Genomic DNA, 23821 nt, shown 5'->3' on the forward strand with positions numbered 1-23821 from the left:
AAGTTAGCTGGTATTGGGCGTGGACAGCAAGTTCCCCCCCCCCCCCCAGTTTATCTGGGGTTTTTCATCTTGCAAGCAGGCAAACCGGCCCCCTGAACACATGGATCTACAGCCATAAATACTTAACCCCCCCCATAAGGGGGCTCAACTCACCTAGGGACGGAGGAGAAAAGGGAGGAAATGCCATATGAATAAATAAAATTATCTCACACTTGCTTTTTGTTATTAGCTGATCCACTCAGTAGACATTTTTTCAATCACTCCAGCTGCTACTTTGCCCTATGTATCACTCTGCACAACTGAGCTATCTGCCTCATTGCAGCTAACTCTTCATTTTTTATATCAGTCAAACTATTCTTTTGTTCTGCAGTTTTACTCTCACTTTCAACCATGTCACATTTAATCTCACTCTCAATGCTACCTGACATTACATCACAATTTTCAACCGTATTCTGACTTTCATCCATTACATCAATCTCACGACCTGAGACACACCTTTGATCCTCTCTTTCATGACACTTTCCCACCACTATCGCTCTCAAACCAACTCCAGCTGTTTTTTTTTTATTATTATTAAATTCTTTAAACAATGATGATGACTTGGATGCCATTGTTGTACTTCGCATTGGTGCCATGCTATGCTGCGTATATTACCATATCATACAAAAGACTAATTAACACAATTTAAAACAAAATTTTTAAGCTAAACTAATTAACTCTGCAATACACTCTAATTCTAACACAATTTTTTTAAACTGATAATGCTATTTTTTTAAAACTAAATAACTTATCTTTCGGAGCTCTTCAAACACAGTCATATAAGGTAAATTACAGAAGCACTAGATATGGTATATCCTAGGGTGGGCCAGGGGAGGAGGAGGATCCTTGGAGCTATGTATGGGATTTATGAGGTTCATTTCCATTTTTAGGTAGTTTTGTGAAGAATTTTATTGACAGTATTTTTGCTATAGCCATTGTTTACAAACATATTGCTAATAATTTGTAATTCATGTTTAAGAGATTGCTCAGAGCACACAATCACTGCCCTGTTTTTGAGAGTGCAAATGATTTCAGGTTTTTTTGAATAGTGATGAAAGACTTAACACGTATGTATTGGCTGGTATGCGTGGGCTTGCAATAGACATTGAAAGATAGACTCCAAGGGAAGATGTGCAAGTATATCCAGAAATGGAAGCGAATTTCAGTTTTCAATTTCAATGGTAAATTGTATGCCTTGTGTTGCTGGTTCAGATGACTGAGGAAGATGTTTAAACAATAAATTTCACGATAACCAAAGTAATTAACTTTAATGAAACGAGAGTACAAAAAATGTCGTACCGAGTATAGCAGTACATCATCAGTATGTAGAAACAAGCAAATCCAAGAAACAGGAATACAAGGTACATACAGCAGTCGATGGTTTACCAATTAAAAACTGTTGCCATGTGCTAAAAATTGGTAATCCACCGACTGCTGTATGTACCTTGTATTCCTGTTTTTTTGATTTGTTTGTTTCTATGCACAGATGATGTACTGTTATTTTCAGTATGAAATACCTGTACTTTAATTTCATTAAAGTTAATTACTGTGGTTATCATGTAATTTATTGTTTATAGTCATGCCACAGGTACCTTTAAAGATTAGAAGGTGTTTAACACATTAACTGCCGTAATACTAAATTTTTTTCAATCATCACAGGCCACTGTGAATAATAACAAGTTAACCTGTGAAACAGAAACGTATCACATGGCGCTAGCGGAAAATGTATGTGTGAGGCACGCATGCTGCATACAGCAGTCAACATGTTAAAGTTTGGCAGCTGTGTGGCCAAATAATGAAAACATTGTCATCATACCTAAACAAAACTGTAGAGGAATCTAGAGCACATTGCTCAAAAGCTTCCATATAAAAGTTACAACAAAACACACAGTCCTCAGCTTATGATGTACATAATGACTACTTGTACTTATGATGGCCATCCCATGAACATGTTCAACAAATGCTACCTTAACTCCTGCAATTCACAGACCCATATGATATTGCTGTCTTCAAGGCATATTATCTAAGAAATATTTTTGTTCAGGCTATTGCTGCTAGTGCAGTGAGAAAACCCTTAGACTTTTGGAAGGAATATATCTTGCAGATGTAGCATGGATTGAAGTGACAGCAGAGTATATGAATGGTGTTTAGAAGAAATATATGTTAATACCGCAGGATTTGACAAAAAGCCTTAAAAGACCAACTTTCCAAAAACAAGTTTGCAGCTATGAAATTGGCAGATGCATTTGCCTCTGTTAATAAGGCAGTTTGGTTGTTTGAGAAAATGGATCCCAAAGTGATTTAGAAAAATAGAAGAATTATGCAAATTGCAATTGCCTGCTATGAAGAAATTTATGCAGAAATGAAATCTGGTACATAGTTTGATGTAATGTACACATTTTTAAAGAATTCCACTCATGCTGTCATGTCATCCTCAAAAGATGAGCCCAGAGTTTCAACAAATTATGCATCTGGTGAAAAATCCTCAGAACACTTCTTTGCAATTCCTGAATTTGAAGAATGTTGTTGATTACCTAGTCTCTCCCAGTCTTTACTGATGAACTATCCAATTAAAAACCAGCTGCTTTGAATTATTCTTACTCCATGGATTTCTATCTGATTATTTTACTGAGCACAGAAGAATCGTACGCTCATGTTTCATTATTTATTACAGAAATATACTGTAAGAGCAAAAAAATAAAATAAAACTGACCCACACATTTTAGCACGCAGCATGTTAATTGTTAACAGATGATAATGGTTCATATAGTGATTTCCGACTTACAATGGAATCATTGGAACAGAACCCCCGTCATAAGTCAAGAACTGTCTGTACATCTATATATATACCTCTGGGGTGTGTACATAAGATCATATGGTGTCTGAAACAGGAACTTCATTCTTCATGACATGTGGAAGTCTCTCACATGTCTTTGTAACTTATCATAACCTATCAGATCTCAGTTATGCCAATAACTGACTAAAGACCTTGCACAACAATGAAGATCAGCTGCACATGTCAAATGATGCATGTGACTGATCTATGTTTTTATTAATGTAATATGTTTCAAAAACAATTGTAGTTCAGATTTTTTGTTTCTTTTCAATACATGTATCTTTGTGATAAAGCTGTTAATTACACCAAAACATGTAGAAGTCTTGTTTCTTAGTATAATAAATCTATGAGTAAAATTTTGCAAATGTAGTTTATCATTGTATCAGTTTTCTAACTGTAGCTTCAATTTAAAAACATACACATAGATATTGGATTACTTACTTTTATGTTTTTTTGTAGGTGATATAATTTTAAACGACAGCAAGTAAAACAATGAATTTGTTGGCAAAAAAAAAAAAAAAGGATTATATTTCAAACATTACATTGTATGCTGTCATGGCATCTGTGCCACTGTAATGGCAGCTGGAACTGTACTAAGCATGCATGAAGATTGTGTCTCATGTGATCTCTCCACATCACAAGAAAGACCAAATGTAAACAGTCAAGCACAGATATCAGAAGGAGTAGGAGTTATACTATGAGCAAAAGGACAGAATAGAAAAGAACTGAATGGGAAGAAAAAATAGAACTGCAGTAAAAAACAAAACAAAAAAACTTTAATTAGATAAACATTTTTTAAAGTCTAACACAGTAAGACAGTTGCAGTAAAAGGAAAAGAAATACAGTAATTTTTCGATTAATGCGTCGTTTTTTTTCGATACCCAAATTCGATTAGTGTGCCTATATGCATCTTAAAAATAAATGTTACAGATTTTAAAAATTTTCTATCTATACATTTTTATGGCTAACTAATTTAAAAAATCACTCACCAGAACGATATAATTTAGTTACCGATTTAAAACATTTTATAAAGTTATTTTTAATGGCATACTACACTACTTCCATATACAGTATGTATACTATGTTCCAAATTTTTACTGCCAAAATTTATGTCTGCTATAGTATGCTCACAGATTCGAGACTCTTCGACACTTCTGTGCATACCAAAAAAAGGAGAATCCGTTCCTATAATAGGATAATCCGTCTTCTGGGATGAATTGTTTATTATTACATGTCAGAAAATTAACTCCTCTTTTATGATCATTGTAGTTTTTAAAGTGGTAACTATTTTCCTTGTATAATAGTTGGGAAATTTTATCTATAAAGCACGTGATTTCACGTGTTGGCGACCAATTCGTACGTCCTTCATTTCTTTATCCCTTTAAATGATAACGTCCAAGAGTTAATTAAATCTCATTCTGAAGAATTGAATGATTCCGACCTGCTAAATTTAGATGCACAGTGGGAAGATCGCGAAGAATATGAAGAAAATTTAACCACTGATAGTCAGCCAAAAGAGATTTCACAGAAACAATTTGAAAATATTTTTTGTACAATCGAAGTTTTTAAGTAGCAATGCTTAGAGGCTGACCCTGATGAAGAGAGAGAGAGAAGCTGTAAAATTTCAGAAGAGTACAAGAGGCAATCGGGCCATACCATCGGTTGTATGAAAAAAAGAAAGAAAATGTCCGCCAAACTACGTTAGCTCAATTCTTTGTTAAGAAGTAGAATAATAAAATTTATATTCTGAATATGTTTTATTGTCTTTTAGCTTCATTGTTTTCCTTTAACTAGGCCCTGAGACATACCTTAATTCTTTTATAAAAAAATTAAGGTTCAAAAAAAGAAATTTGAGGAACGAATTATACTTTTTACCATAGGTTATTATATTCGATTAGTGCATTTTCGATTAATGTGCGTGTATTAAAGAAAGCATTACGCACACTAATTGAGGGATTGTTGTACAGCTTCTAAAAAGTAGAGTAACTGAACATTTAAGGGTGCAAAGTACAGACAATTTACCACAAACTTCTGGATATCATTCCTGTTGATAACATATAAAGGAAATTTCTTGTTCTGAAAACTGAAAAAGAAAGTTAGTCAATTTGGATGAATGCATTCTGTTGGTTTTAAGATAGAGGTAAGACATTTTCTTCTAGAAATCAAGTGCATCTGAAATTTTCAGTCATTTCCAACTCCCAGTACCCATGAAATGTTGTAAACCTATACCAAATTAGTATTGTAGACGAGCTAAGATTGTTTCTTTTTATTTTTTTAAACTGTATAATTTATATGTATATCTTATTTTTATATAATCTGGAAACCCTACTCAAGAGGCCAAACATGAAACTTTTTTAAAGCCCTTCACACCTCCAATAAGTCACTACAAATCAATTCTCTTTTGCTTATCTTTCATCTCCAATTCTGTTTACACCAGCTCTGCTGGATCCTCATTAATATTAATATTGTTAAGTTTTTTATTGCCTGCCTGGATGGTCAAATAGTTAGCGTAGTTGTTCTCCAACAAGCACAGCTACAACTTTGAATCTAGCCACAGGCATGGATACACATTAGGTGGTAGATAAATTTAATCACCCAGTGTGAGATCACCACCTCGCTTACTGGAGGAATAAAGGGTTTTGAAAAGGTTCCATGTTTGGTCTCTCAAAGTTTCTGGACTAGATAAAAAAAATGAATAAAAAAAATACAAAATTAATAGAAATAATTAGCCCACCCACAGTATTAATGTACTATACCACCTTTTTACAACCTTTTGTGGGTGGGAGTCACATAAAAAAAAAGTATGGATCTGAAGTGATGGCATCTGTTTCTCCCCTTCCCAATTTTCCTAAGATATCTATTGTCTCTAATATTTAAATCAAAATCAAAATTCAAATCAAAAGTTTTTAAGCCAAACTTTCAGATACGCAACTTAAAATTGGTTTAAACAATATGTTGTATACTGTAAATTTAGTGTTTCAGCATCTTATTCCAGATAAACAGTTTGAAAATATGTCATTTCCAAAAATGACATTTGAAAAAAATTCAAAAAATCCTTCCACATCCATTTTATTTGCCAATCATTCAAACCACACCTATCATATAGAAAGGAAGCCCAGTTGTTTATCAACTGTCCAAACTAAGCAGGAGTTGTGTATGTGCATTCACTAGAACTTGCAATATCTCAAACTCCCATCCTATATGATCTAATCTACTTCCAATACCTTCTTACAAAATTTACTGTTGCATTTGTTTGCTGTCTCTATCAGTCTCCAATCTCCAGACCTATTAATTGCCTATCTCTAAAGTGGGATGCAGATGAGATACCCAAATCAAGAAGTCATCGTCCTTGGGAACTGCAATGTCCACACCTTAAACAACCTTCTCTAATTCTGGTGATCAAGCATATATTTTTGTTCTTCAAGAGAGATCTTGGCATATCTTCCAGTGTGACTAATAGTATAGGTTGCAAGAAACTTTATACATGACTGGAATTGAGAGGGGAGGGAGCTGAATAATAAACTGGATAATGGCAGACAGTTTCAGGAAACTGAGGTATTTGCCATTAACAACAACTTAATACATATAGTCCCTCTGCAATCTAGAATACCAGAAAACCCTCATGATCCTGCCAACATCCTAGACTTCATGAAAAGCTCTCCTTGCTTATACACTGCCATGCTGGTTGGCTGAGTGGTTTGAGTATCTGCTCTCTAACCAACAGGCTGTAGGTTGGAATCCCATTATGTGCATGGATATTTGCAACTGTCTTCAGATGGGAGATAAATTTCATTGCAAGGTGTGAAACCACCACCCCTGCTTACTGCAAACACTAGACTTTAAAAAAGTCTGTTTGGACTCTAGAGCACAGTTTCCAGATTATGCAAAAAAATAAAAATACAAAAAACCCTTAACGTACCCACTGGACTAATGTACTAGAGGTTTACAACCTTTCATGTGTTGGAGTTGAGATCCAAACACCTGCTCTGAACAAATAACAGGAATAATTCTAATTTGAATGAATGATCTCATGATAAATTTTAACAGTTCCAATATTTCATCTATCACAGAGACATTACATTATCTAGGATACAATGTGAGAAGTGTAATAATGCACACACATGCAAACAATCAGATACATTTTTGTTCTTCAAGAGAGATCTTGGCATATCTTCCAGTGTGACTAACAGTACAGGTTGCAAGAACCTGTATACACAACTGGAATTGAGAGAGGAGGGAGCTGAATAATAAACTGGATAATGGCAGATAACTTCAAATAAGATTTGAAAGCAGTATAAATTACAGCTTACCGTAATAGTATTACCATGATTTTAATTCCATCAATGAGTTCTTGACTCCCTGGAGGTTTTAGATAATAATCTGTATGGCAAAGGATGCGAGATGTAGGATCCTTGATTCCCTGGAGGTGTTAGATAATAATAATAAACTGCATGGCAAAAGATATGAGGTGTAGGATGTATGATATAGTGAGAGTCAGTTTTCATTATATACCAGACCTTTAGATGGGTCTGATATATAACAAAAACGGACCCCCCCCCCCCCCCCACTATGCTGGCTATGCTTATCCTATCATCTATTTCATCATCATCCAATTCCTGACATGTACTCTCAAGGGATATTTCACAGGATACTATGATAGTACTATATGAAACACTTACATCATTATTAACTTCCTATCAACAATTTTCCTCCAAACCAAACTGCTATCTGTCACTCCAACATTATCAGTTTCAGATTCAAAGTGAAGGCATATAGTGTCTGAAGTGAGGAACATTTGATTAAAATATACTAAAAAAACATCAGAAACAGTTTTAGGCTAACCATTATTTTTTGCTTTTATTTAATGTTTAGTATTTTAAATTTACTAATATATTAGTATATATTTTGTATACATACTAATAAGTTCTGTATATTATAATTCAGGTGATCATGCTAGTACGGTTTCATTAAGATTTAAATGAAAAAAAATAAAAAATAAAAAATAAAAAAATACATGCCTACTCTGCAAGATCATTTATTAACATATAAACATTTGTATTTAAGAAATAAATTCTGCAGAGTTTATAAATAAATAAAGCATAAATAAGCTTCATAAAAGAAATGCAGATCACATTTTTAAAATTTTGTCCAAAATAATTTTTAAAATGTTAAGATTAAAACAAAAAGTCACATCATTATCTAAAAAACAGGAGTTACTTACTTTCGACATCACAGTCCACTTTTCCAAAAAGAACTTTTCCTGGCTCCTGAAAACAGAAAAGATTTGAACTATTTTCTAGTGAATATAATCATTAAATAATAAATTATTCAAATCTGAAAAACATGCAGACTATTGTATGTCTGATTCAATAATGAAGCCATAAAAGGATTTTTAGGTCATGGGGGTGGAAATTTTCACTGAACATACAATCCAAACTGCATAAGATCACACTTGCTGTCACTGAAAGCTTTCTTTCCTTGCCTCTCATAAGAAGCTGTCACTAGGTTATGTTGTTATCCACACACTTTCAAAATCTTATTAAGAATACTAGTCAACAGGGGCTTTTTGTAAAATCAAAATGTGTGGAATTTAAAAATGGACCCTCCCCTCTCTTCATCAAGGACATTAGGATTCACTGTTACAGCTGAAATTCAAGTATTTGCAAACTTATACTATTTAAAACAAAATAAATTGTTAAAAAAATGCAGAAATATATAAGTACTTCATTTCCTCTTATAAGAATCTCTGCACAACTCTTTGAATAAACCAACAGTGGTTGCCAAGTCACATTATCATTCCCTTTCCCCTGGTGGAAATTCACCCCACGCATCACTTTCTGCACCACGATTCAAGAAAGAAGTCCAAGTGAATATGAATTTTTAGTGGCAATGGCTGCATTATCTCCTGGTACTCTGTTAATCAGCCTATCAACTAGTTCATCACAATTTTTAGCTTATTATCAAAAAACATTGCAGCAATATCTTAGAATAATTTATACTCTAATCAATTTCAGTGAGAATATTCAATATTTCACTTTTAATACTTTAAGATGTACCAATTATTGCATATAATAATATGCAATAGTAACAGAGATATCGTCTTAGAAGGTTTATCTTTTATATTCCTGCTTCCTGATATGTTCTGAGAAGGACAAAAACAGCAGTGCTTTCTAAAACCTTGCAATAATGTAACTACTTTTAAATCATCACAAATATTCCAAGTATCCTTATTTCACGTAAAAAGAAGGAAAGCTTCTCATTACTATTTTGCTGAAAACTACTTTTAAGCCAGATGTGGAACAAGGTCATCTTTCATTATGAACTTCATTTCTCTAAAATTGCCATTATGTCACAACTGACAAATTTCACTGTCTCAAAATATGAAACTATGATTTAAAATTTTGTTTCAATATCTCAAAAGAGAAATTTTTGTTCCTGGAGTATTATTTCTTTGATTGTTGAAGACAAATCCCAGCACTTCTGATTGCTGCCTAGATACATACTGCCTAGAAACAATTTAATTCCTTCTGTTCAATCAGAAAAGATTTTGGTAACAACTTACAATGAATATTCAAGAAATTATTAACAGCAAGAAGAGAAGAAAATATCAAAGCTCACGTGATATCATCTTTTTTTTTTTTTTTTTAAAAAAAGGACTTATACAGATTCACACAATACATTTGCTCTTCAGAGGATTCTCTATGACAAGAATTAAAGTCTATTAAAGATTCTTAATGTTATTTATTTCAAAAATTCAGCAGATCTTGGACAATTACCTTTTTATTGTTGTTTTAGTAATACTTGCCATAATGTTTCATAAATTAAGGAAAACAGTGAATAAAATATTTAAAAGCCATATTATTGCAACATGAAAATTACAGGTCATATCAGTGACATTAGGCAGTTGAATGCAAAGTAGAGCACAAACAATGGATTATTTGGAAACAGATGTTATTCATAAAACAAAGCAGAGGAATAACTGAAGAAACATAGTATTAATTTTTTTTAAATAATGTGATAAGAATGAGACTCCCATATCTTCGATAGTGAGAGATGGTCATTCTGATTCAGGTTCAGACAATGGGGCAAGGGCATTTCAGACAAATGGATATTGTGGTCGGTATCCATGCCATGTTGGGCAAGGCAAGATTTCCTATTAATGATGTAAGATTGGTGTATTGCATCCTTTTATCCACTGCACATTCAGTTTGTCTGAAGTAAGAAAGGTGATAGTCACATGGAACTTGGTAAAAGGAAGGAAGAGCATGGGGATATTTCATTTATCTTAAGACAATGGGGAACCATGCTGATAGTTTATTGAAAGGAATGAATGTAGCCACTAGATTATGCTTTTTAAGGATTCTATAGATTGGTTCTGAGATACCAGTAATATATGGGATAGGAACTCCTCTTCATACTCTTTTATTATTATTATTTTTATGTTGGGCCCATACACAAGAGGTTGGTTAGTCAACCTATAGTACATTAGTACCGTAAATGGGAAGAAAATTTGGAAATGAGGAACTTGTTCACATTGGATTTAAAGGCTTGTGCATTGTATTCTTTGGGAAACACATGGGAGAGAAGGCCGTTTCACAATACAGCATTAGGAAAGAAGGAAGAGGAACTTGTTCTATGAGTATGGAGTTTGAATGTGAAGAGATGTTGGGTGGTAGCTGCACATATTTCAATGGATTTGGCAGAGAGAGAGAGAGAGAGAGGAGGAATTATTGGGTATAGTTCTGATGAACATTTCACTTGGAAATATTTACAGAAGATGCATGCAATAGATATTAGACACCTATGTAAGAGTAGTTGGAGTAAGGTGGTAACAGATAAGCCGTTAATCAGTCTGAGTGCTCTCTTCTGTATCATTTCGAGTATCTTTAGGGAGCTCTTTGGGGCACCTCTCCAGATGTGCAAGCAGTATTGTTGGATGGTCAGATTTGTGATTTCTACAGAATTAATACTGTTCGGGAGAAAAACAATAGAGGAATCTTTTTTTTTTTTTTTTTGTATGCTGAGGAGGCAATGTTGGAATGTTTATGCCAAGAGAGTCATGATGTTAAGGTAATTCCAATGGGTAGAGAGAGCGAGAGATCTCAATCTTGCCTAGAGATTTGGGTTTTGTCAAAGGTAAGGCTGGGATAAATATGTTTTTGTGGGAAATAAGGCAGAACTGTGTTCTGCAAGCATTGAAATTGACAAGGTAATCCACGCTCCATTAAATGGTTTAGAGATCAGAATTTAGGCTTGCAGAGGTTGTTCTCTGAGAGTTGTAGTGGTTTGTTTGGTGCAAGATTTGTAAAGTGAGAAAGAGAAATGTTGTGTACCATTGTCAGCAAAACTGTGTTTTGGATTGATAGTCAACTGGAGCAGGTCAGTGATGTGCAGAAGAAACGGTATGGGTGAGAGGACACAACCTTGTGGTGCCCCAGCATTAGTTGCATAGTTAGAAGATAGGGAACCGTCAATCATCACATGTAATGTGCATCCAGTAAGAAAACTGGCAACCCAGTTGCAGAAGTCACGGGACAGACCAAATGATGGAAACTTACTTAATAGGCCTTTGTGCCAGACCCAGTTGAAAGCATTGGAGGTATTTAGTGCAATCATTTAGGATTTGCTAAACTTTTCAATGATGCTTATCCAGAAGTTTGTGACCTAGGTGAGCAGACCCCCAACAGTAATCTGCACAGGATGGTATGCAGATTACTGTTGAATATAGCATCCAGTAAGGGTAGGTTTTCAATAAATGGAAGTAATTACCGTATTTTCCGGTGTATAAGACACGCTTTTTTACCTTAAAAAATCATCTTAAAAATGGGTGCGTCTTATATAATGAAGGTAAAGATTGTACTTTAAATCATACTTTAAAGTTTAGGGTTTTTTCCAGAAAACTGTATTAAATTTCTTGGGTGCATCTTGTACACCGGAAAATACAGTAATTCACCTGACAAGGAGAAGTAGAGTAGAATGTCTAGGAAGATTAGATTACTTTCTTTTTTTATATTTCCATTGTGAAATTAATGTGGCTGTAGATTGTTCATTTGTTTTGCTAGAAAGGCAGGCAATGCATCTTTGTTGCGAGGCCAAATCGTGAAAACGTCAGCTTTAAAACATACCCAAAATGAAGGCTGAGGGTGTATAGATGAAAAAAGGATTTTTTTTTAGATGTTCCAGATAAAAGTTGGCAGAAGTGGCAAAGAGGAGTGAGTTCCCTATGGCTGTCCCTTCAATTTTTTGGTACATTGTTTTGACAAAGTTGAATAATTTCACTATATCTGGTGTAAAGGCTTGAGGGCAGATGAAGTGAATCTTCCAGAGGGTCATCTGCATATAGGAATTCAATATCAAAGCTGACCATTAAGTTGTTGGATGGAAGGTAAGATGTTTCACTTTAAGAAAGAAAAAACTTTGGGGATAGTTCTGATGATATCCCCACGCCTTTATGGGGCACTGAAGATTCATAAAGAAAACGTACCACTTTGTCCAATAGTTGATGGAAAATCCTCACCTACGTACTTACTAGCAAAGCATCTGGCAAATTTAATGAAAGGAAAAATTAGACAAACAGAGACCTACATTAAAAACTCTCAACAATTTGTGGAAAAAATCAAAAGAATCAAAATATCACAAACTGACATTATGGCTAGTTTAGATGTAGTGTCCCTATTCACTAATGTACTGGTCGTAGAGGTGGTCAACATTCGTAAAAGATCTCTTCCCTCAAGCCATCACCCAGTTGTTTCATCATTGCCTGAAATCAAATTTCTTCAAAGTAAATAACATAGTATACAAACAATCGGAAGGTCTAACCATGGGTAGCCCCCCCCCTCTCACCACCATGTGCAGACCTATTTATGGAAAACTTGAAAAGGATATTTTTTCCACCATTTCACCTAAACCGTTGATTTGGTGGAGATATGTTGATGACGTGTTCATCATCTGGAAGGACACCACGGAAAACCTTCGTGCTTCTTAATAAAATCAACTCACTACATAATAAGATCAAATTCACTATGGAACTGGAAAAGAACAAAGAACTACCCTTCCTTGACATACTAATGAGGAGAGAAGATAACAATGTCCAACTGTTCATTTATAAGAAACCCACAGATACAGGTAGATATCTACATTATTCGTCTAACCATCATAGATCACAAAAACACAGCATCATTCATATGCTCCGTAATAGAGCCTTAAGGTCTATTTCGATAGAAGGAGATGTACAGAGAGAACTGTCACAAATAGTTAACACTATCTCTGAATGGATACCCTTCTAACATTTTAAACAAATTGCTTTTTAAAGACAACCCCCAACAATGTGGAACAGAGTCCCAATATGTGTCCACAGCTATCATTCCATATATTAATTCAGTTTCCACAAAATTGGCGAGAATGTTAAAAGCTCATAAAATCAGAGTGGTTTTTAAATCAACTACCATGATCAGGCAAGTCTTAAGATCTCCCAAAGATGAGATACCTTTCTTCAAATTTCCTGGAGTATATGAAATTCCATACACATGTGGCCTTTCTTACATTGGACAGACCTCTAGAAGTTTTGAAATAAGATGGAAGGAACATGTGGGGGATGTCAATCACAATAGAATCATCACATCTGGTTTAGCTCATAATTTCTCAACATCAAATCACATTATAGATTGGAAAAACAGTTCTATGCCTTACATCGAGAATGACTACAGACACAGAACTTTCAAAAGAAGCAGCAGTGGTGCTATGCACAGGCAATAATTTAAATAGAAATCAAGGTGCTATTCTTAAAGACACATGGAAATATCTCATCAATTTTCTCTCTCAGCTCAACAGAACTACAATATGCGAAAAACTACACAACAAGTGGTCATGTACCGGATTCTGACTGAAGCATTCGAACGCATGCACGCCATCAAACACGAATTATCAAATGTAACAGCCTAACAGTTACTAAAGTGTATGTTTTCATGTAACTTGATGCATTTGTTTTCACACCAGTACAGCCTTGAAAATCTTAGGGGGGGGGATGGCACCCCTAAAGGTGGAGAAAAAAAAAACATTAGAAAATTTTCCAAAAACCTTTCCTAATAAATTGTTTTTTTTTTATTATTTTTTTATTTTTTATATTTATGTTGTGTAGTTTCTTCTATTTCTATACTACTTATGAATTAGCGGTCACATACAGTGGGAATACCCTATAGCTTTCGGAATCATAGTAGCTGTGATTCCCGAACACAAGGCGAACAAAGTAGTACTTAGGCAGACCGAGTGCCACTTCGTTGCCCAAGTCGGGCCAGGGGAGATCACGGGTATCATGTATTTTGGCAATCATTGCAGATGCTCAGTCATAGGTCGTATGTGATGTGTAGTGTGTATTCTCAAATCGTCTACTAACCCCCACCCCCTCCAGGATTAAATCCTGAGTGTGCCATTGCACAGAATTTTATTAATTTTAAACTGAACATTTAAATTAATGACATGCTTCACTCTTTTTGGCTGGCAACATCTCTAAGAAGATATTCAACAAATAAACAAAAGAGATCTCAAACATTTTTAACATTTTAATATTGGATTGACAGTTTAATCACATGTATAATTAGGAAATATATACAAATACAAATATAATAATACAAACTTTCGTGGAAAGGCTTAGACGTTGGCTAATGCATTTTCACTATATAATTTAAGGAAATTACAACATACTAGGATATACGTTAAAATAAATTTTAATATATTTCAATATTTCGGCAACGTCACGTTGCCATTTTCAAGTACAAGACACGTGCATGCAGGCACAACAAAACAGTAAGCGAGGAAGAAGTAGGAAGCTATTATTTCTCCTAAAGTCCTGATTGTGTCCTCTAGCAGGCATTCTTGGGCGATTGGGCTGAAGGTCTTCTGATGTAGGTTTCCCAAATTTGAGGAAGTCTCATGCAGCCAAATTTGTTGAGGTTTGGATCGTTTCTTAGGGCTGAAGCTGATTCCACGAAAAGCCTTTCATATCAGTATTTGCTACGGTGTATTATCCTGGCTTTCTTCCACCGTATTCTATGGCAGGTATCCAGCGCATGGTCAACAAGACCAGAGTGGCTGTATTGGTGAAAACGGATGTAGTCCTTGTGTTCCGAAATTCTGATATTTGCTGTCCTGCTTGTTTGGCCAAAGTAGGACAGCTTACAGCTGCAAGGGACCTGGTATACACCAGGTAGGTCTGGGGGGGAGGTTGGTCTTTAGTAGAGCAGATAAGGGATGCCAATTTTTTATGGTCTGTAACGTTACAGACCATATAAAAAATTAGCATGTGGGTATCTGAAAATGCATGTAAATTGTAAGTTAAATTAGTTGTTAAGATTGTGCACTTTATTTAATCCTCTGAGTGAAATTGTATAGATGACATATTTTTGAAGTGTTTATGCCCTAAGCGAAAGGAATTACAGGGGATTATGTATGTGAAGGTGAACAATGGTTTGAAGGTTACGGTTGATGACGTCAAAACGTTCGCAGGATATTCGGGGGGGGGGGGGGGCTCTGACCATGAAAGAAGGAACTCTTGCCACCCTGCAATGAAGGTCACGACGACTGATGTCAGCGTGCACGTGGGACATTTGGGGGGTCTTTGACTCTACAACAGGGACCTGAAGAAAGGAGTAGGGGACCTTAGGAGGCTCTCTCTTGTTTTTGCATTCTTCTTGGGACAGTTCGCAGATCCCAACTAGAGTTCGTTGGAATGCGCCCGTGGCTACGGAGGAATTTCCACAATGAATTGCAGTTAGGAGTTCACTCAGTGCATTGGACGTAGGGTGCCTTTGACTCGATCCAGTATGTCGGCAAACAGGGATCACTCTTCCCGCATGTGAACCCACGAAGAAACGAATATCAAGCAGTGTACAAAGAAGGCCTGCACAGAACAACAAGAGAAACTAAGAAATAGCCTGCAGAAACAGAGTAGGACTGCAAGTAAAGTACATGTCGCAATGGACTCATGAGTACATTTTCCAGTATTATCAGTAAGGTCCATAAGGAGAATTGTGATCTTCTGATTGTAACATTCCTAGAACTTTAATGTTATAGTGGATAGAAACAAATCAGGACTGAAGGGTAGATAATGAGATAACATTTAGGGAGATGATATAGTGCTCTAATACTGCTCTAATTAGACCATTGATATAATTATCCTATAGGTGTTATAGCTCATCTCCGATGCTTATCAATTAGGAACTTAGGTGGCGCAGTCACAAATCAAATAAATTTTCCTAAGTTCCCTTCAGCTTAAGAGATTGCTATCTGTACCTTAGAATTGTCTAGTACTTAGGTCAATTCACTAACAGCATCATCTTATATAGGAGCATTAGAGACTAATTGTGAGAAATAAGACAAGAGATATAAGGGACAGGATAACCTTAAGGAGGCATTAAAGTACAATTAAGAGAGAAAATTAGATAACACAAATAAAGGTAAAATTAATACAAACGATGCACATGTTTACAATGCCGCAACAGCCCTGTGTTTACACTGTCACCCTATCTTTTTAATATTTATAGTTCATATATTATGAGAATGGCTATCTTAGACAAAGACCCAGCTGGAATTAACATTGGTGGCAGAAAAATAAATAATTTATGATATGCAGAGGATACAACCCTCATGACAGAAACTAAGGAAGATCCGGAGAAGTTGATTCTATTGGTTAAGAGGGAAAGTAACAAAGATGGGCTTAATTTAAACATCAGCAAAACATGTATAGATGTGGCAGCTGGATTATTAACAAAAACAGAAAGCGAATTGATTGATTTGAATTATATTTGGAGAATGTAGAGGCAGATTCTAGAAATAGTGACTCACATTTATATCAGTTTTTGTATAAAAGGAGGTCTCCACCAGTGGATCTCATCGACGTCCACCATGGCTTGCCACCATGGAACAGCTGTTGTATAAATAATGGACATAGCCTGTCTTCCACATGGATATTAACTGTTCATCAAGTTTGTTTAGACCATTATTTATAATGATGGTCTAAAATTCCCAAGAATATGGAAGGCACATATTCTGCCCACATAACCTTTCCGTCTAAGAGTTAATTATAAATAGGACTGTATGTAATCCAGGATCTTAACTCTAACATAACTACCATGTTAATTTAGAACACCACTTTTGCTGTAATAAAACTATATATGAAATCGATCTCTGATGATGTTACAAATAGAATATAGCTTTGATGTCGTTATTTTTTTCCCACTAGAGGTCAGGGCAGTAGAATAACTGTTGACCAAATCATTGTCTCTTTGGCATACTGTTTGAAATGTAATATAGCTGGTCTTTCTCTCTATATATGATTGTGTGTGTATATTCCAGATGATCACCTTAATATGAAGGTCGAAACATCGGGAAATTAAAGTAATTATTTCTAACACGGTTGTAGTCTCCATAATTTGTCTGAAATTAATGCTGATCACCGTGTAACACTAAAGGAAAAAAATGAAGGATATGCTTCATTTTTTTCCTTTAGTGTTAACTCATAAAGATCCATTTCATTATTGTTTTTCTTTACAATAATGAAATGGATCTTTATGTGTTGGTTGTTGAGGTATGCTGAAAAATCCTTCCAACATATCCCAGCCATGTGGCCAAATAGAGACCATGTAGTAAAATAACAAGAGCGCATAAGGCTATTATTATTATGTTTGAGAGAAGGAAGAGGAAGAGTCAGAGAGATGTGGTTTCTTTTAAGAGTACATTACTGAATAGTGTCAATATCAAAATTAACAAATACATCAGTATTTTTGAGGCCTGACAAACATGATTTGAAGTACGTAGTGTTTTTAGCACAAGAGAAATTAGGCCTGAGAAAGAGCTAGCTCTTGGCTTAGTGTTTAGCCACTTTATAAATACTGGAAATCAATACATTTCACTGTAGGTCTTACAGTTATATACTGTGAATTATTTTTCATCATGATGATGAGTGTATAGGATATTATGATGTTACACCATTACTAATTTCTGATCAACATTTTCCTCCAAATTAATCTGTTCTCTATCAAGACTCCAACATTATCAGATATTATATTTCCGTCTTCTAAGGCACTTTTTATGGTATCAATCCACCTACATATTGTCTTCTTCTGGGTCTTTCTTTTTCCTGCCAACATGGCAAAGAACACTTGTTTTGTTTTGTTAATCTTTCCTCTTGCATTCTGTTTAAGTGACCATACCACCTGAGATTAGCTCCACTAACACATTCCTGAATGCTAAAAATGGCAGGTTCCTTCCTAATCTCCTCATTTTTAATATGACATTGCCACTGATGCCATCTGTTCACTCCACTAATTTTTCTCAGAACTTTCATATCTGTGGTCTCCAGTCTTTGATCAAATGTTTTATTTCTAACCCAGCTCTCAGATCCATTAGTTAAAATTGGTTTGAACACTGTCTTGTATACAGCTAATTTAGTGTTTTGACTAATTCTTTCTTATTCCATATAAATTTATTTAGCCAACTTCCTACCATACCAGCTTTACCTAACTTCCATTTCGATATTTAATTTGCTATCTTCACTAAAAATTGTGCCTAAATAGCAGAAATGTTTTATTTGTTCTATAGGTTCACCATTCAGGATACAGTTAATGTTTTCAATGTTTCTACCTATTTTCATTGTGTTTATATCGCTGATTTTAATACCAAATTTATTACAATGGTTATTCAATTTAGTTGGAGAATCCTGCAGACTTGTACTGGATTTATTTAGGAGTAACATCTGCATAAAGTAAAGAGCTAAGATTAGCATCACCAATTTTGATATCAGATTTAATACCACTTTCCTTCATAATGTGATCCACATAGATAATGAATAACAGTAGAGATAATATGCACCCTTCTTGCACAACTGATTTAACATCAAACCATTTTCCTGTACCTCTGTTCTGAAGAGTTTTCCTCTTGGAACCTTTTCATATGCCTTTTCCAAATCATATGAAACTTAAATACAAACCCTTGTTATATTCCTAAGATTTCTCAACTATTTGTCTTAAAGTGAAAATCTGATCCAGACAATCTCTATTTGGCCTGAATCCAGTTTGCCTCAAGTACACTTGCATAAATCTTAACAGGAACACTCTATAGGGAAATACCTCAAATTATCACATTCAGTTTTATTTTTCTTTTCATAGATGGGTACTATGAGAGCTACACTCCAATTGTCTGGAATTTGACTCCCTCAGACCAGGCCTTCTGAATTATGAAGTGCAGCCACTGTAAAACTTTTATTCAGCTGCCTTTCCACATTTCAGGTTTTTGATGGCTTTTTCTACTTCAAGCATGGATATGATAATAGATGTTCATTGCCCAGTGAAATACCACTGCCTAGCTTATTGGATGTCTGAAGTGGCAAATGCCATGTTTGGTTTCCAGAGCAGAGATTCTAGTTTCTGTTCTCCCTATCTCTTTCCCATACAGTGCGAACGATACTCTTCAAAGCCATGAAAAACATACTTAGAGATCCATAAACTTTCCCATTTCAAGGGTACAGTACTTTTGACTGTGTGGCATTGATCAAGGCCTACTAAACAAACTGCCATCCTTCAGTCTCCCTGCCACTCTCTGTAACTGACTAGTCAGTTTTCTCTCTGGTCATTCTCTGTGAGTCAGAGCTTCACCACCAATACTGGAGTGCTTCAAGGCTCTGTCATATCACCTACCTTCTTTCTACTGTACATAAATGACATGAGTACAATAACCACTAACTTTGTCCAAAGCTTTTGACTGTGTGGCATTGATCAAGGCCTACTAAACAAATTGCCACCCTCCAGTCTCCCTGCCACTCTCTGTAACTGACTAGTCAGTTTTCTCTCTGGTCATTCTCTATGAGTCAGAGCTTCACTACCAATACTGGAGTGCTCAAGGCTGTCATATCACCTGCCCTCTTTCTACTGTAATAAATGACATGCTCACAATAACCACTAATCCCATCTGCAGCTTTGCAGATGATAGCATTCTCCACTCATCCTACTCATTTAACAAACCACATTAAAATGGTGGTGTTGCAGGCTGGCTGCCAGTTAGGGCATGGGACTGAACCTGTCAGTAACGAATCAGGAGTGTCTGGTGCATATCCTGCTGCCACATATTCTGCCATGGCATGCCTGGAGGGGGAATCCGAGCAGTGGTATATGGCACTGTTGAGGCAACGTCATGGACACAGAGTGGTTTCTCTTTGTAAGTCATGGCTAAGAGTATCTTCTCTCACTGCATGTTCCCATTATATACTTCCATCTAATCAAACCTGTGAAGACTAACAAACAATAACAGTGACACTGCAACAAAAGTGAATGTCCCTCAAACTAATCTCATCAAAAAAAAATAACATATCAACTAACCACAACATCCAAACCATACCAAAATCTCTTCACTAAAACTCTCTTTCATATCCACTTTACTAACATCCATGGCATTAACATAAATGACATCCACCATTACTTGCAGTCTTCCAGACCAGAAATCCAGATCGCAGCTATATCTACTACTGTCCACCTCCACTGCCAAAACCACACATGATTCTTTTCACCACAAGGGTGGCACATGTGCCTTTATGAAATATGAGATAGCCAACCAATTTAGAAACTCCTGCTTTTGACTTTCTGTGGCTCAAGGTTTCCTTGCCCCATTTAGTAACTTTCATTTGTTGCATTTACTAGTCAAATGCAGCAAATAGAAGAGATCTGAGCTAATAACAGCTCAGATCTCTTTGCATTCCATTCTATGAAATTTCACCACCTGCAATTCAGCTATCCAAATAGTAAGGTCATCTTCCTGGACGACCTCAATGTCCCCAATTACAACTGGCTCTTTTACTGCAACACCACTGACCAAAGAGGATGAGAAGCAGGAGTTTTTGCTATAATTAATGACCTAACCCAAATTGCACATCTGCCTACTCGAATCCTGGATACCCTCTTTACTCTTTGAATACGCTAGATCTCTTTTTCAACAGCTCTACTTCCAGATACACTGTAGAGGTAACCTCTCCTGTCAGTAACTAAACCACAATCTTGTACAAGTCTCCTCAACTCAAAGAACACCCCTCCTCCAACCACTCCTGACCTCACATTCCTGGGCACCACAAAGGAGCCGATTGTGGTGATCCTCTGGAATTTCTACTCCTTTCCTTGGTCTGACTATTGCTTCCACTTACCTGATCCTAACACCTGCTATGAATGAGTCACAGAAATTATTCTAACTAAATGGTATTAAAGCCTTCATTCCCCATTCAACCCAAAATCCACATTCTAAATCCTGGTTCAACCAAAAATGAGTCAAAGCAGTCAAAGATAAAAATTCAGCTAACTGCATGTAGCTTGCATCAAGAACAAGCTTCATACTCTGCCTATACCAAAGCACGCAACATACAAATCAATCATTAGTAAATCTAAATCCGATTTCATAAAGGCCATCAGCAGAAAACTTGCCTCCCATCCAAATGGAAGCTATGCCTTTTGGATGCAACTTCTCTCTTGCACTTTCATCTCAGTCTCATCCTGATGGCAGCACTATTACTTCACCCAAAGATAAAGCTTTATCTTCGGCATCACTGTTTTCCTTAAACACATAGATGACCAAGATCAAGGAAAATCATTTCCTACCATATTGAAATCCAAGCACCATATATGCCTCCCAAAATAACTTGGATACTAAAAAACCTTCCAGTCCTAATGGCACCTCTCCAACTGTTCTTAAACATTGTGCTCCAGAGCTAACATCCATTCTGCATTGTCTCTATCATTTATTATTCATATTTGATATCTACGCATAGAAGCAATCTTATATCCATCCTATTCCAAAAAGAGGGCGATAGAAGTTTACTGTCAAACTACTGACAAATTGTCATCATCTGTGTTCTCCAAAATAATGGACAAAATCATCAATAGTCAACTTTTCTAAGTAGTGGAGGAATTGGCTATTGATGACCACCAGTTATCAGCGATCCACGGTACGGATTGCACAATTCAAGATTCACAGATTGTGATGTTGCCCTTGACATTTCCAAAGCTTTTGACTGTGTGGTGTAACATCATTGTTTCTTCTATTATTTTCATTGTATTGTAAAACTTATTACTTCTTTAATTTCTTTCTAAATAACAAAATTTTTATCTTACTTTAAAACTCTAATCAAGTTCTTATATGCTGCGTTCCTTCTAGTATTTTCTGTAGCCTATCCTAGAATTAGAATCATGTGCAAAGCTCAAACAAAGAGAATGCCTCAAGCTAGAGCCAATTTCTCCCTGATTGAAAATCTGGTATCAAATCCTTTTCGGAACTAAGAGAATTTGTTTGTTTAGCTGCATCATCTTAGTTCCTATACAAGATAGAATTTCTTGTCAGAGATATGATTCACAGATTATCACGATTTCCAAAACTATCAGAATTACTCAAGCCCTTACTAACTTACTCTTAACTGCAGTCATAACCGTTTCCTATCTTAAACTCCCAAGCTTCTTACATATACAGGCTCTATAATTAAAGCAGGTGGTGCATTGACTTAAATAATCAGACATAAATTTTGGGTTAAAAGACAAAGAAATTTATTCATACTAAATATGATACATGTTAAACAAAACAAACTAGCTGAATGGTCCTCAAAATTAAATAAGCTAAACTAACACACATGATAAGGTTCACAATGGGTATTTCTCTTCAGATGATATATAACAAAATTTCAACCTGCCCATATCCCAATTACTTAATACAAATAAGTAGATTTAATCTCACTTCTCCTTAATTAACTTCAATACAATTCATCGACCTAAATTTAACAATACTGCTTGAAACTTTACACTTCTAATACTAAAGATCTTTGTTAAAGGAATAGGTGCTAAAGTCCTGAATTCTGCTTTAACTAGTCCGATTTACAAATTTTACACACAATTGCTCACCCTGGATTCAAGATATTATACAATAAGACAAACTCTACTTTACCAGCCTGACGAATTCAATCAGACGATATTTCTCATTCTGTTCCTTTAGACTTTCTTCCAATCGCTTCCTTGTCTTTCGATTCCTTGTTCCTTGTCTTGTCGATAATTCTTCGGACACGTGCTTCTTTCTAACCTTATGCTCAGGAACTCATAAGATGGAAATGTACGCTTGGTGCTACTTGAAACCTTGGTGTTCGCTGTTCGTCTGGTCGCATTGGAATACTATACTTGGTCAAGCCCGCTACTTAGCCACATCTTCGCCGCCGAACGTCACTTACTCATTCCCATCACATTGAAATAACTACCCACGGAAAAACCACTGGGGACAGCCAACACCCAAAACCTGAACGAGTTGAAAAATAACCACCAAAAAGAAGCCTCGAACTAGCGTCGTTAAAACTTTTATAGGCTCCGCGACTGTTCTCCCTATTACTTCATTGATTTTGCAGATGCCACCCAAATTTTGCACATCGCACCTTCTCTTCTCATTGCGTCTGTGCGAGGTTAGGTTACACGTGCCTTCGGTTCGTATCGCAATCGCCCACGGTCATCTTATTAATCAGATTACGATTGTTTATGCTAAACTTCGACCTTATTGTTACAAAATCGCCTTTACAATACTTCATTTTCTTGTCGTTAATTAAGGACCATTTATGATCTTATGCATAAAAATTTTTCATGAAAAGACTATTAATACTATATGTACAAAGATTCAACTATTATCTATTTACAAGTCATTTTTTTTTTCCAGAAAAATGCTGCATCTCAGTTAAATCTTCAAATGAAACACTGAAAGACAATTTAAGTATTCATTCCAGATTTAACAGTGGCATTGATCAAGGCCTACTAAACAAACTGCCATCGTCCAGTCTCTCTGCCACGCTCTGTAACTGACTAATCAGTTTTCTTTCTCTCTGGTCATTCTCTGTGAGTCAGAGCTTCACTTCAATACTGGAGTGCCTCAAGGCTCTATCACCTACCCTCT

General features: G+C 35.7%; 1 protein-coding gene across 1 annotated transcript in view; it reads right to left on the reverse strand.

Annotated features, from left to right (window-relative positions):
• Positions 1 to 23821, reverse strand: part of ERp44 (Endoplasmic reticulum protein 44) — a 196800-nt gene that overhangs the window by 126926 nt on the left and 46053 nt on the right. Inside the window, exon 4 of the mRNA XM_090404875.1 lies at positions 8097 to 8142. Within this exon, the coding sequence (XP_090261001.1) occupies positions 8097 to 8142 (46 nt within the window). The remainder of the gene's footprint in view (positions 1 to 8096; positions 8143 to 23821) is intronic.

Source organism: Typopeltis vanoorti, chromosome 2 (genome assembly GCF_054136105.1).
Source record: "Typopeltis vanoorti isolate ZY-2024b chromosome 2, IOZ_Tvanoo_1.0, whole genome shotgun sequence".
NCBI lineage: Eukaryota > Metazoa > Arthropoda > Arachnida > Uropygi > Thelyphonidae > Typopeltis > Typopeltis vanoorti.